This window comes from Mesoplodon densirostris, chromosome 4, assembly GCF_025265405.1.
Source record: "Mesoplodon densirostris isolate mMesDen1 chromosome 4, mMesDen1 primary haplotype, whole genome shotgun sequence".
NCBI lineage: Eukaryota > Metazoa > Chordata > Mammalia > Artiodactyla > Ziphiidae > Mesoplodon > Mesoplodon densirostris.
In genome coordinates this window covers 154,553,827-154,569,753 of record NC_082664.1, presented here as the reverse complement: position 1 = coordinate 154,569,753, position 15,927 = coordinate 154,553,827, and the positions used below count along the sequence as shown (strand labels likewise).

General features: G+C 46.0%; 1 protein-coding gene across 2 annotated transcripts in view; it reads right to left on the bottom strand.

The window, feature by feature from the left end:
- PCSK6 (proprotein convertase subtilisin/kexin type 6) overlaps positions 1-15,927 on the bottom strand; it is a 194,599-nt gene that overhangs the window by 22,087 nt on the left and 156,585 nt on the right. Inside the window, exons 14-15 of one of the 2 annotated variants that reach the window (XM_060097521.1) lie at positions 890-1,069; positions 706-744 (exon numbers count right to left, since the gene is read on the bottom strand). In XM_060097521.1, the coding sequence (XP_059953504.1) occupies positions 706-744; positions 890-1,069 (219 nt within the window). The remainder of the gene's footprint in view (positions 1-705; positions 745-889; positions 1,070-15,927) is intronic. The other variant, XM_060097522.1, reaches the window with a different exon arrangement.

Sequence of the window (15,927 nt, the reverse complement as noted above, 5' to 3'; positions counted from 1 at the left end):
AAGCTATTAGCTAACTCAAAGCATCAATATTCTTAGATCTCACCCATCATTTATCAAGTAGCTGTAACATTTTAGCTAAGGAAAATATGCCCAACCAGAAAGGCTCCGTTTCTCACAAATCACTGGGATGGTTCAGAGGGGAAGGAAGAGCTTGCCACCTAGCGCGCTGACCAAAACTGTGCCCAGCCCGGCGGCTGGGAATGTCCTTCTGCATGCTGCCCCAGCTCTCAGCGTGGAGCGCCGCAGGCCCAGAGCCCAGGGCCACGCTGCAGTGGCGCAGCAGGAAGAAGAGGATTTGCAACGAGGCACCTTTACTTCCTCTGAGAGGCTTGAGCTGCTTCTTGCAGCATCAGTGTCCTCTGACATCAGGGCTGAGACCCTGTGCTGGGTCTTTCTCCCAGGCCCCTGGGCTGGTCAGGATCTCCGTTGCCAGCGACTCCTGGCTGTGCTCACTCAGCCCAACCGTCCTGGGCTCCCAGAAGCACCCTGGTCCTTCCCACATTCTGGTCACAAGGACTGAAAGTGGATGGACTTGGGAGAGGGTCAGGAGGCTGAGACTGAAGACGGGGGCCCCTGAGGAAAAGGGGGCGCCCCAGAGGAGCGTCACTAGCCAGGGGGCAAGTCCCCGTTCTGGTTGGGCATAGGGAACCTCTATTCCCAGCCTGGGAAGGTTGGCGAGTACTTACTGGTTTGAAGCATACTTACTGGTCTGTAAAATATTAGGAGAGCCATGGGAGGGAGGAGCTGTGAGTGCAAATTACCATCATTATTACGACTCCCAGGAAAGAGGAAGGCCTACAACCCTAGCCCCGCCTTCCGCCGGGAACAGCCCGCGTTTTAAGAGCTACACTGGAAAACAGAGCATCTCCTCTGGCCTCAGGTTCATTACCTGTGTAGTCCTCTTCGTCCTCGGGAACCTCGGCCTGGGACGGCGACAGGGCGGCCTTGGGTGGTTCTGGCTCTGGGGCCGAGAGCTCCAGCATCCGGGATCGAGACTGATGGGCGCTGAAGGTGGTATACGGGTGCTGGGCCGTGCCGTACAGGATGAGGCTCCACTCTTTCAACTTCCCTGGAAGGCACCGGACCCAGACTCACCCGAGGGTCAAGAGCCTCCTCCGGGAAGCCCTTGATGTGCTCTGGCCCCTTGGTCTGGCCGGGGGCCTCCATCACCCACAGAAGTGCCTGGCCCTGCCTGGCTCAGGTCCCCAAGCCCTCCCCCCGACAGCAGGGCTCTGAGCCCAGCATCTTCCTCTCCTCGTCATCTGGGGACCAGGAACCCACCTCCTGCCCAGGCCACGGTCTCCGTCCCTGGGTCTCGGCACAGCCTCCCCCCATTGGCCCCCACCCCCATGATGGGCAGCAGCCCCCTCCCCATCTTGAAACATCCAGTGGGTGGATCTGGGGTGGGGCCTGGCACTCAGCCTTGTCCCGTTGTCCCCAAATGTGGTAACTGGGTTACACTGAGGAGTCCTGCTTTTTGGATGCTCCATCCTGGGTCTCGGGCTCCTTCCACCCCAGTTAGTCCAGGGCAGGTGGGCAAGTTTGGCAGGTGGCACAAACCCAAATGTCCACCGAGGCCGGGTGTGGGGAGGACCTCCTCAGGAACAGGAGGATGCCTGGCGCCCACGCTGGTCTGGGTGTGGGGGGAGGACAGAGGCTCACGGGAGAGCAGCCAGCTGTGCACGGGGACGGGGCAGGGGCAGCAGGGGGCAGCAGGCGCCCCCCACAACCGCCGCCTCCACCAGGGAGCGAGGCCCGTGCTGCTCAGTATCCTCAGGTGAGAACAGAGGGGAGACCTGGCCTGCAACGTCCAGGCGGGATCCCTGATGTAATAAAGCACACAAGGGCCGGGTTGGACGTGACCATGGGCCATGGGCCGGCTTCCCTTCTCACCACAGTGTGCCCAGCGTTTGGGACTGTGTGACCATGTCAGGGAGGTCACTGCTGTCACTGTCACTCAGGTGAGGGGCCGAAGGCCAGTGTGACCTGCCGGAGGACACGCGGCTCGTGCTAATGGGCTCCAGCTGCCCCAGCCCCTCAGGGTTTATTGAGAAGTGGATCAAACCAACACGAATCGATTTTGTCCCACGGCGGGGCACAGAGCAGTACTGTTTCTTTTTAACCATCATCCTGGCCAACTAAGGCCCCAGGTCCTGAAAGCCTGCAGCCTCCGAAACCCCCAAGTCAGCCCCTGCACTGCTTGGGCCTCTCCTGGCCTGGCCAGGATTGAAGGATGTGGGTCCTTCGATTTAAAAGAACCGTCCTGGGGCTTCCCTGGTGGCGCAGTGGTTGAGAGTCCGCCTGCCGATGCGGGGAACGCGGGTTCGTGCCCCAGTCCGGGAAGATCCCACATGCCGCTCAGCGGCTAGACCCGTGAGCCATGGCCGCTGGGCCTGCGCGTCCGGAGCCTGTGCTCCGCAGCGGGAGAGGCCACGACAGTGGGAGGCCCGTATACCGCAAAAAAAAAAATAATTAATAAAAATAAATAAATAAATAAAATAAAAGAACCGTCCTGGGGCTTCCCTGGTGGCACAGTGGTTGAGAGTCCGCCTGCTGATGCAGGGGACACGGGTTCGTGCCCCAGTCCGGGAAGATCCCACATGCCGCAGAGCAGCTGGGCCCGTGAGCCATGGCCGCTGAGCCTGCGTGTCCGGAGCCTGTGCTCCGCCACGGGAGAGGCCACAGCAGTGAGAGGTCCGTGTACCGCAAAAAAAAAAAAAGAAAAGAACTGTCCTGAGCTGACTGTCTCCCAGGACATGGTCTCCGAAGGGCTGGGCTCTTTCCGTGGCCATTTCCCTAACGCAGTGAGCAACGCTTACATGAGAAGTATTGATACTTCACATGGGTGCAGGTGCAGCAAACACAGGGCCTGTCTATGAACGATCATCCGTTCTCAACTCCCAGGGATCAAATTAAAGCTACATTTCAAAACCACAAAGGCTCTGGACATTTGAACTGCTGAGTGATGAACTGTCATTAAGGGGGAGCATAATAACTACAGGGCAGGGAACAAGGGCTCTGTGAGCTATAATTTGAATCGAGTTATTTCAATCCTATATGATGTCTCCAAAAACACCCACCAAAGGCCTCATCACTAAAGTTAGATTCTTATTTTCGGATAGAGTTTTGGTAGGACAAACAAGAGAAGAGGGGCTGATCTAAGCTCGGGATCGGCACACACCCTGGGTGAGGGGGGAGAGCGGAATGCATTCCAAGAAACCAGGGAGCAGATCCTACGAGTTCTCATCACAAGGAAAAAACCCAGTTTTTTTCCTCTTTCTTTGTGTGTGTCTATAAGAGATGATGGATATTAACGAAACTTACTGGGGCAATCATTTCCCAATATGTGTAAGTCATTAAGCTGTATGCCTTACACTTATCAGTGCTACATGTCAATTATATCTCAATAAAGCTGAAAAGAAAAAAATAATTCCAAGAAACCAGCAGTAGGAACTGTCTTGCAGGAGGGGCCCGGGACGGGAGGCTGGGGTTCAGGAATGGAAGAAAGGCTTCATTTTTATTGTTTTCTCTTCTGGATTGTTTGATTAAAAAACAAACAAACCATGGCATATATTATATTACCTTTCACACACATGAATTTTAAAAATTGAGTTTAATTTAAAAATCTAGAAACAAGGCTTCCCTGGTGGCGCAGTGGTTGAGAATCTGAGAAACAAATAAAGAAGAAAATAAAAATCACCTCTAACTTGCCTGGCATATTCTCCTCTTGGCTATTTTCTATGCATGTTTGTTTTTCACATAGTTGAAATCATGCAGGACAGCAATTTATCTTTCTTCTCTAACTCAGCATCATGTTAATCACATCCAGAAATCATTTCTTCACCCGTTTATTGTCTTCTCCCCTTCATCAGACCAGAGTTGTCACGTGGGCAGGAATGTGCCTTTCTTACGTGGCATACTGGCCTCAGCATGTGGCAAGTTTCTGGTATGTGTGCTCAATAAATGTTTGCTAAATTAATACACTGATATCTTAAAATATCAGCAAACTATTTCACTGTATGAATATAAGCATTTTCATAACCAATCTCTCATAACAGGTTATAACAAGACACGTGTTTCAGTTTCCTTTTCATTTTTGCTTTTATACATGAATTTGCAGGAAATATCACTTGCTGCATCTGAACTACTCTCCCCAGGCAGATTCTCCAGAGAGAATACAACATTGTGAAGGCTCTTGACACATAATGTTAAGGGGCCCAATAACCCCTTCATGGAGTCTGGCATCTCATGAGGCTTGAGTCAGAAACTGCCGGGTGATGGACCACAGCGCCCCCGGGAAGAAGCCCACCTGGTATACAGCCCGCCTCCAACCCGCAGTCCCACCTGGGGCGAGTCAGAAGGATCAGACACCAGTGACTTGGCATCACAGGGTAAGGCAGAGATGCACAGGGACATGCAGCTCTGGGCTCCAGGCTTTAGGGTGGTCCTCTCCTCTCGCTGAGTCAACACTTATCCACGACCCCAAGGGTCCAGCCCACGCGAGGACCAGGTCCCACCACGCTCACCATGCCTAGAGCCTGCCCTCGCTTTGAGGAGATGAGACACCTGGAGGGAAGAACCAAGGAGGAAGCAGAAGAAGAACGATCCAGGGCTACACCAGACCAGAGACCCAGTCCACACTCCACAGAACTGCCATCCAGACGTGGGAGGACTTCGGAATGTTGGTCTGCTTTGGACAAAGCATTTAACAAGAGTGTATTGGTTACTAGTCAAGACGTCAGCGTGCCTGTTCAAGCTTACCCTTACAAAACCCAACTAGTACCATTCATTCCTTAATTTCCTAGAAGAGGTCTGAAAAGATGCCCAAGGCCAAATTCCCTGGCTTTCTCTCCATCAGATTCCTGAGCCCCTAGAAGAAAGAACGGTAAATCCACCTGCTTAAACACTCAGGGCCAGCACTCCTTGTGAGAGGCAGAGGATAATCCTAGCTAATGCCCCAGAGGCTGCCGATAAATGGCTTTATCATCATTCACCATCTTCAATGCAGTTCCCCCCTCAGTGAATTGAATTTGTAATGAACAAACAGGATTATTCCTATTCAAAGAAAGGACGAGAATTAAGGGAAGACTGAGGTTGAATTTGCCAATAAGAAAGTACCAGCAGTAATGAAGCTTTTCTCTTCCAGCATTTTGAGTTAAGCATTAAAAATCCTTGAGAGGGGAATTTACGATTGGAGACAAACCAGCTAAGAGCAGGGGAAAGGTTTTGTTAGATTAAGGACTCTGAGCTAATACTTTTGAATTCCTGGGTTTTCTTTGGCCATAAGAGAAGCTATTAACAATAAAGAATTTATTAATTCTCCCCCCGCCAAACATTTACAACATGCAGGGAGAAATTCTTTAGTCGAAACACAGTAAAGAAAGAGAAGCCTATAATCAAGAAATATGCTTCAGTCTAAATAACACTCCAGGGGAAGCCTTTTCCTTCTGAAGTCCAGGGAACCTGTTTACAAAGTTTAACGCAGAGGTTTGGGTAAAGGGATAAAAAAGGCTCTCCTCCTTCTGTTTATAAAAATATACAAGGATGCTTTAAAAGGGTGAATTTTATGCTGTGTGAATTATATTTCAATAAAGCCGTTATATGAACTATTATACACTCACAGAAATATCAACCTTTACTCAATGAATTTAACATAGTTATAAATGTGCTTTAAGTCCACGTTACGGCAAGCAAGAGGTAGGAAGAGAGAGAGAATTTAGGAAATGGCCTAGAAAAGAAGAAGGAAGAGTGCACACATGTATGTGTCCCCTATGGACATGCACACATACACACATGCGTGCACACCTCCAGAGCTGGAAGTAAAGCCGGGCAGATGGGAGAATCTTCCCTATGATCTCGTAGCCATAAAAACCTTTCAAAATGGTATTTTCAGTGCCAGAAGGAGTATCTCAGAATCCCAAGTGCCAATGTTTCTTTGGGTGAAGTGTGGAAGCACACATATCAGGTAAAGAACAATCACTTGTACATTTTGGTAACACACAAAACTGCACTTTTCTTAACGGCACCTACAGGGTGAGATAGAGAACACTAAAATACCACCTTTCAACATTTTTCAGTTAGTTCAAAGTAATAAATTAACGGTTTGAAAAGACAAAGTCTGCTACACGGGCTATAACAGGACAGCGGTCCTTCCCGCCACCCTCTCCACCTTTCCGCGTCCTGCCCGAGACTCAGCCTCTTGTCAGGCTCCGAGGGGGCCCTTCTAGGGTAAATGCTCACGTGCTCTGTCCAAGCTCCTGAATTCTAGCCATCGTCCAGTGCCTCCTTACCCAGGACATCAAGAATCCTTTCTCTTACACTATCCTCCACATGCCCACCCCACTCCCTCTTCATTTTCTGGGAGGCTTCCTCCTCCAACCTATCTCTTGCCTTTCTAATTTTTGCCTCATATTTTAAAATTTCAAGTCATTTATCTGGTCCTCCCAATGTTCCTTTTTAAAATGCAGCATCCTGTTCTTATTTCAGCACTGAAATACTTAATCTTCCCTGAGGATACCTATGAGATAATAGAAATTATATATTGGTTCCTACCCCCGGTTCCTGGCACAGGGCTCCTAAAACCCTTGTCAATTCCCAACTGAAAAAAATACTAGGAGCAACTTTTGTTCTAATGAGGTGACTCTGGTGGGCTCCTGGGTGGTTCCTGGATGGGGGCTGGTCACCAGAAAGACCAAGCCAGGATTCGGAGCTTGGACTTTTCAGCCCCACCCCCCATTTCTCTAGAGGGGAGAAGGGCGAAAAACGGAGTTGGTAATTGATCGCGCCTACATGAGGAGGCCTCCAGAAAATCCCAATAGCATGGGGTTCAGGGAGCTGCTAGGTGGGTGAAGACATCTACCCAGGAGGGTGATGCATCCCAACTCCACAAGGACAGAGGCTCCTGCACTAGGGACCCTCACAGACCCTGTGTATCTCTTCCCCTGGCTGTTCATCTGTACCGTTTTATCATAGCCTTTAATAAACTGGTAAATGTAAGCAAGTGTTTCCTTGAGTTTTGTGAGCAGCTCTAGAAAATTAACTGAACCCAAGGAGGGGGTCTTTAGATCTACAGGGCAGTCGGTCAAAAACACAGGTGATAACCCAGGCTTACAACTGGTCCGAAGTGTGTGTGTGTATGTGTGCGGGGGACAGTCTTGTGGGACTGAGTCCTTATTAGCCTGTGGGGCCTGACTCTGTCCCCGGGTAGGTGGTGCCAGAATTGGGTTGCATCAGAGGACACCCAGATGGTGCTGCAGAGAATTGTTTGCTGTGGGGGGAAACCCCACACATTTGGTGACTAGAAGTACCAGAAGTGAAGAGTTCTGTGTTAACAATAAAGGAGACACACAGGAGAGAAACACAGGAGGTAAGAAGAACTGGCCTTTTCCCTACTTGGGTTTTCTATCTTGGAACATCAACTATAGTTTTTTTGAAGTTTTGCTGTTGTTGTGCTTTTGTTTGCTTTTCCTGCCTGAATTCCCTCTTACCTCCAAGTTTATTCTCTTCAGGGTTTGTGTCTGTTCTAATGTTGCATAATCTTCTCGAATGTGTGGAGGTCCTTCTATATTTAGCAGTGAGGCACTTAGAATGATTAGAAGTTCTGCATGCTGAAATGTGAAAAAGCACTTTTGGTTTATTGATTTTGTATTTGGCAAACTTGCTAGCCTGAACAAAATGAGAAAGGAAATGTTATCCTTGCACGCCAGATAGCTTAGATGTAAACGTTTGTTTTCATAGTAAATGCAAGCACTTCCTACCAGAAACAATGGAGATAAGAAGAAAATGTAATATCTTTAAAGTACTGAAATGAAAAAAAAAATAGGGCTTCTCTGGTGGTGCAGTGGTTAAGAATCTGCCTGCCAATGCGGGGGACACGGGTTCAAGCCCTGGTCCGGTAAGATCCCACATGCCATGGAGCAACTAAGCCCATGCGCCGCAACTACTGAGCCTGTGCTCTAGAGCCCACAAGCCACAACTACTGAAGCCCGTGTGCCTAGAGCCCGTGCTCTGCAACAAGAGAAGCCACCACAATGAGAAACCTATGCACCACAATGAAGAGTAGCCCCCACCTGCCACAACTAGAGAGAGCCCGCATGCAGCAACGAAGACCCAATGCAGCCATAAACAAATAAAAAATACTGCCAACCTAGATCTAGAGAAAACAGCCATTCAAAAATGGGTGGAGGACTTCTCTGGTGGCACAGTGGTTAAGAATCCACCCGCCAATGCAGGGGACACGGGTTTGAGCCCTGGTCTGGGAAGATCCCACATGCCGCGGAGCAACTAAGCCCGTGCACCACAACTACTGAGCCTGTGCTCTAGAGCCCGTGATCCACAAATAGTGAGCCTGTGTGCCCCAACTACTGAAGCCCATGTGCCCCAACTACTGAAACCCATGCACCTAGAGCCTGTGCTCTGCAACAAGAGAAGCCACCGCAATGAGAAGCCTGCACACCACAACAAAGAGTAGCCCCTGCTCACCACAACTTGAGAAAGCCCACACACAGCAACAAAGATCCAACACAGCCAAAAATAAATAAATTAATTTAAAAAAATGGGTGGAGTCACAGCACCATCACAATGGCTTCCTCTAAGCAGAGTGAAAATCAGTGTGTCAGTAAATAAACCTATTTTTAAAAACAAACTGAAGATGGGTTGAAATAAAGATATTTTGGAATAAATCCAAGCAGAGCAAATTCATGGCCAGCAGACCAGCATGATAAGAAATGGTGAAGGAAGTTCTTCAGATAGAAGGAAAATGGTCACAGATGAAAATCTGGATCTACAGGAAAGAACAGAGTACCAGAAATGGTGACCATGTAGGTAAATATAAAAGAGTAGCTTTTTTTTTTCTCTCTTAATTTCTTTAAAAGACAATGACTGTCTTTAAAGCAAAAATATCCCTGCAAGATGGAGTTTGTAATGTGTACAGAAGTTACATATAGCACACAACTACAGCAGAAAGTGGGGAGGAGTATTAACTCCAAGTCTACAGCGACAATCACAAAATAGGCTAAAAATCCTAAAGGAAATAAGATGGAATATTCAAAAATATTTAATCCAAAAGACACAGGAGAAGAGGAACTTTAAAAAAATACTGTTGGATTTAGTTTGTTAATATTGAACTTGGGATTTTCCTATTTACGTTCCCAAGTGACACTGGCTGAAAAGCCTCCCTTCTCATAGTGGGCTGTTGGGAGTTGGTATCAAGGATACTCAGGCTTCATCAAACTAACTGGAGACTCTCTTTCCCTCTTTTTCTACTGTCTGGAAGAGTCTGTGGAATATTGACATTACATTTCTTCCATTTAAATGTTTAGTAGAATCTGTCAGTGCATCTAACCAGCCCTGAGTTTTCTTTTAAATTACAGAATCAATTTCTTTAATCACACAATTTTAATTTTTGTTTCTTCTTGTATCAATTTTGCTGTTACATTATTTTTGGTCATTTCACTTAACATTTCATTTTTTGGTCACAAAGTTGTTTATAATATCTTCTTATAATAACTTTGATGTATACAGGATCTAAATAACATTGTACTTTTTCATTTGTGAAATTATATACAGATGACCCTTGAACAACGCAGGGGTCTGGGGTGCCAACCCCCATCTGTAACTTTACAGCCAGCCCTGCATCTGCAGATTCAACCAACCACAGACTGTGTTGGACTGTAGTTCTTATTTACTGAAAAAAAAAAAAATCTGCGTCTAAGTGGGCCTGTGCAGTTCAAACCTGTGCTGTCCAAGGGTCAACTATATTCTCAGTTTTTTCCTTGACCAGTCTTCCCAGAGGTTTATCAATTTTATTAGTGTCTTCAAAGGACCAACTTAGGGCTTTTGTCAATTCTCTCTACGTACGTTTGTTTTCTATTTCATTGATTTCTGCTAGTTTAAAAATTCATTTTTTCTGCTTTCTTTGAGTTTATGTTGCTGGTCATTTTCTACCATCAATCTTTTTTTTTAAACATCTTTATTGGAGTATAATTGCTTTACTATATCGTGTTAGTTTCTGCTGTAAAACAAAGTAAATCAGCTATACATATACATACATCTCCATATCTCCTGCCTCTTGCGTCTCCCTCCCACCCTCCCTATCCCACCCCTCTAGGTGGACACAAAGCACCTATCATCAATCTTTAGCCTTTCTTCTTTTCTAACACATGCAGTTGGGAACGTACATTCCTCTCTCATCCTTACTTCACCTGCATTACCTGTTTGGATATGCAGTATTTTATTATCATCCAGTTCCAAAGATTCCCTATTAAATTATTATTATTATCCTTTTTAAAAAATAAATTTATTTATTTTATTTATTTATTTTTGGCTGCATTGGGTGTTTGTTGCTGCACACGGGCTTTCTGTAGTTTCAGCAGGCGGGGGATACTCTTCATTGTGGTGTGCGGGCTTCTCATTGTGGTGGCTTCTCTTGTTGTGGAGCACAGGCTCTAGGCGCATGGGCTTCAGTAGTTGTGGCACACAGGCTCAGTAGTTGTGGCACATGGGCTCTAGAGTGCAGGCTGAGTAGCTGTGGCACATGGGCTTAGTCGCTCCGCAGCATGTGGGATCTTCCCAGACCAGGGCTCGAACCTGTGTCCCCTGCATTGGCAGGTGGATTCTTAACCACTGTGCCACCAGGGAAGTCCCTCCCTATTAAATTATGATTATTTTCCTTTAACACATGAGTTGTTTAGAAGTGTTTTTTAACTATCAAATGTATGAGCTTTTTCTAGTTATCTTTTAAATTTTGATTTCTTACCTGTAATCTCAGAGGACAGGGCTTATATACTACCAATCCTTGGAAATACCCTGAAGTTTGCCAAATGGTCTACTACGTGGCCAATTTTCAGGAATAATCCACCTGTGATTGAAAGGCAAGTGTGTTCTTTGGTTGTTGGGTGTAGGTCCATTGGTTAGACCTAAATTGTCAACTGTGAAGTTCAAATCTTCTCTTCCTACTGATTTTTGCTATTTTGTCTATCAAATATATTTGAGGTGTGCCAAATCTCCCACCTTGGGTGTGAGTCTGTATTTTTCTCTTTGGAGCTTTAACAAATTTTTGCATTATATATTTCGAGGCCACGTTAGAATTGAACCAAATCTTTTATCAATGCGCAGTGACCCTCTTCAGCTTTGGGATTGCTTTTCACCATAACATTTCTGTTTGTCTGATGTTAACGTAACTACATCAGCTTTCTTTGGTTAGCATTTGCTGGGTCTATCTTTTCCCATGCACTTTATTTTTAACTTTGCAGTTTTCTTATATTTTAGATATTGTTCTTACATATAGTTCCATCAGTCTGTCCTAGCAGGAAGAAGACAGCATAATTAAACTAGGATAATCCAATAAGCCTTTAATAAAGAGACCATTTACAGAGGTGTCAGCAGAGCAAAACAGAGCCACAGGGGACGATGGAGTTCCCCGGGGCTAGAAACAGAAGGGGTGTTTAGCCCATAAGTGTACAATAGTCTACCGGCAAGGGGAGGGTGGGGCTGTGACCCCGAGGGATGCTGGAGGGATAAATAACTCTGAAAGAAACATCTCCTTCCTCCTTCCATTCTCCTGCTGGAGTTTCCCTCTGGCTGAACTCCACCACCAGCCACAGGCAGACAGTTTGTGGATTGACCAGCCTCAGGCAGAGTGGGGCAGACAGGAGTGGACAGGGGTCTGGTAGGTAAATCAAATACGCCCGGCACAAAAGCAAACACATGTAAAAAATCTAGTCTGACAATCTTTGTCTTCTAAATGAAGCAATCTATTTACATTTATTGAAACTATCAATACGGCTGGACTTATTTTCACAACTTGTTTTGTATATTTTAGTTGCTTTGCTAGTTGTCCTATTCTTGGTCTTTCTGTTGCCATATGCAGAAGCCCATAACATCTCTTAACGTTTCGATTTTGTCTTTGTTTTGGGGTAATTCGTTAGCAATTTATGAAAAATATTTACCTTATACTAAAAAAAAAAACCCAAATCAAACAGATTCTGAAAAAAATCAAATCACAAACAAACTGGGAATAAAAAAAAGAATTATCAAAACTCTGGAGAAGAAATTTAAGATTAACTTAAAAATATATATAAGTCAAATAACAGACCAGAAAAAAACATTTATAGGAGCTATGACCCAGAAAGGGTTATTAAATTTGTATTTTACATGGAGTACCTATTAGCTTAATAACAATACTGACTATTCTCTGGAAAAAAAGAGAAAGGGCAATTAAAAACACACACACACACTTTGTACACCAACGTTTGGAAAAGTGTTCACCCTCCTTAGTAATTATCGCAATGCAAATTAAGGAAAGATATCATTTATCTCCTCGAGAGCTGGCAAATGAGTGCCTACTTGTGCCTGATGAAGTTGTATGTTGGTTCAACCATTTTGAAAAGCAAATTAGTAAAATGTATCCAGCGTAGGTATACTTGTGGTTTCCACCGCTTATTTGTCCTAGTAATTTTACTTCCGGTGAACGATCCCAAGGAAATAATTTTAAATTTAGGAGAAAGCTTTCTGCACTAAGCTGTCTGTTTATAATAGCAAAACCCCCAGAAAACAATGTACGCGTCCCAACAATAGAAGGATGCCTAAGTAAACGACGGTATTTCTACTTGGTGAAGTATTATCAAAATACATAAAGTGCTGCTCACAAAGGATAAAAAAGGACATGAAAAAGCGCTTGATATGCAAGTAACAGAAAGAAATACAAAGTTATGTACGCAGCACGGTTAGAACGCAGTAAAACGTCAAGACGAAAAAACACCAAGTGGAAATATAGACATATTGAACATGATATGCTTCTGAAAATAACAAAGTCAAATGTTCAAACATTAAATGCACTTACATATTCTTGGCGCAGGGGGTGGGGGGGATCTGGTTGCCAGAATGCTGACCAGTGCAGGTGCACCTTTGCACCTGATGCAACAGTGGAGAACCTGAGGAAGGGGTTTCAGGAGAGTTCTTCCTCTTCCCATACATTTTATTTTTCATCTTCATCAACATTTTGTATTTTATTTGCAAAAATGAAATATTAAAGAAGAAACTCATCTCTTTGTTACATCCACGACCAGGCGAGACATAGGGTGATGAACAAAGAGATGACTCATGTACATGCACCTGAACAAGCAGGGTATCATGCTTCCTTTTCTCCTGAACCAGGAGACTTTGGGCAACAGCACCACTATAACAGTCCCCTGAAAGACCAGAAGGGAGGCAACGAGACCAACTGAAACACTTGAGTCCTTTCGAAGCAAATGGGGTAAAAAATGGAACTTTTGGACAACCGTGTGTATGGTGCCTGGAAACTTCCCGGAGTCCTCAGTTCTTTCCAGGAAGCGGGAGCGATTCTCCATAATCACACTTTCCAGAAATGAGAGTTTAGTGACAAACTTGGAAGCCAGCACAGAAGGCACATGCTTGAAATCTAAGCTGCCAGTACGAGATAAATTGAGCCACCAAAGGCAGATTGCAAAATCTCCATTCTTTTGGAAGTGAAGTCTAGCTCAAAGCAGATGTCAATTCAACCGTGGTCAATAACACCAGCAAGAAAATGAGAACAGCTATGCTCTCAGGAGGAGGAAGTGTATGAAAGAGCTACTGAACAGAAATCAAGTGATAAATGGTATATTTATAAATGGAATATTTCCTGCCATATCAATAAACACAGGATGTCACAGTCATCAATGACTGCAGCCCTCCAACGTGAGTCAGTGAGCCCTGAGGAAACTCGGGGCTGAAAAGAATATTTCCATCTAGCAGCCATCAGACCGCAGCCACTCCCTGCAGTGAGCCCTAAGGAAACTCAGGATGTGAAAATACAGGATACTGGCCCCAGATAGCTGAGGTGCACATCAAAGGAATGATTTCAGTGAGCCCAGACTCTTCCATCTTCCCATACATAGATAAGCACTAAATTCCTTAACTTGAGATATCTGGCTTTCTTTATTTAACAATAATTTTTTGACTTTCCCAATTACCTGCTCTTTGTTGCAAAATTCCTATATATCCTGGCTCCCCCCTCGTCCCGTTGGAGCAATTTCTCAGAGTTATCGGAAACACTGTCTCCTGGACTGCAGTCCTCATTTTGTCCCCAATACAACTTAACTTGCAGGTCTCACGTTCTGCATTTTTAAAGTCAACACAAGAAACCATGGAACGTTTTATGATGAAAAAAGGGAAGGAACAGTCACACCGGAGAGACTAATTTCTACCTCTTTTAACTGATTATTAAACGGGTTACTGAGTGTGCATAGCTGAAAACAGTTGATTCAAATTATATGAGCTCTTGATTTAAACAAGGTTCAGGGCTGTGGGTACCTTCATTCACTCCATCATCCAACACCTGCTTATTACAGCCATGTTCCAAGGGCTGAGCGCCGGGGAGAGAGGAGAGACCACGTCCTGCACTTCCTGTAGTGCAGAATCACACCCAACCAGTTCTAACGGGATGCCCGTGATGACCCACTCCTCGCAGTAGTTCACGGGGATTACTGAAGCGCACACTTAGTCTGCCACTGACCACATGCTTTAGGCAACATTCTCTAGAGAGCAAGCACTGCGGCAAAGCCCAGGGGCTGAGGCTTCACCGCGAGGTGCAGTCCTGGGGCAACAGGAGTGCGGAGGAGGGGCAGCCGGGAAGGGGGAAATAAGTACCAAGCTGGCTGCAACTTCACACCAAAGCAGCAGGTTGCTAGGCCAGGGCAGGTCTTCCGAATGGGTTTTGTGGGGCATGTGGGAAGGATGTAGGCCTCTTTCTCGGCTCTCCCTGGGCAAACCTCCCGTGCACTCCCAGGTGTGTTACCTGCCCCTCCAGGTGGCTAGATGCTGGTGTGAACTAAAATATCACCTGCCGTATCAGTGAACAAAGGATGCTGCAGCCATCAAGCCATCACATTACAGCCACCCTGACGTGAGCCCTGAGGAAACTCAGATGGAGACAAAGGGGCTGCCCACTGCCACCCTCAGCCACTGCAGCCACCCCCAACGGTGCACCCTAAGGGCACTCAGGATGGAGAAAAGCAGGATACTGGCCCCAGATAGCTGAGGAGCATACCAAAGGAATGACTTCAGGGAGCCTAGAATCTTGCATCTTTCAATACACAGAATAGCACTAAATTCCTTAACTTGAGATGTCTGGTTTTCTTTTAAAGATTTTTTTTTTTGGATGTGGACTATTTTTAAAGTCTTTATTGAATTTTTTACAATATTGCTTCTGTTTTATGTTTTGTTTTTTTGGCTCGAGGCATGTGGGATCTTAGCTCCTTGGCCAGGGATCGAACCTACACCCCCTGCATTGGAAGGCGAAGTCTTAACCAATGGACTGCCAGGGAAGTCCCTGGTTTTCTTTAATCGACAAAAGTCTTCTGATGTTTTGACTACGTCGTTGCAAAAACTCCTGTACATCCTGGCTTCCCCGTTGCCTCTTCGGAGCAGTCCCTCAGAACTATCTGCGAGGCTATGTCCCAGGCTTAAGTTCTCAGCTTTGCCAGCCAAATAAAGCATAACTCTCAACTTTTAGGTTATGCATTTTTTTTCAGTCGACACTGGGAAGCCTGGATTTCACATGTCACTTGGAAGTGGAGAGAAAAGTTACAGCCTCCTCACGTCCTCTTGGGTTTGATTGGCCCCCTCTGGCCAATGCAGCTCCTACCTGTGTGGGAACAAGGCAGCTGTGCCCTAGCTGAGGCTTCACTTTGGTGGAGGCTGAGGGAGCTGACGTAGGGACAGACTTCTCCATTGGGCAAGAGGCGAGGCCCCAAGGCAGTGGGGCTGAGGCAACCTGGGGAGCACACGGCGGGTGCGGTGTGAGATGTAGGGAGTAAAGTGTAATCAACACACAGGACTCAATGCAGAAGGCATGAACTACCTCGAGTAAAGTTTGAAAAGAATGACTTCCCTGGGCTTTCTTTGGTCCCTTCCCTTCCATTCAAG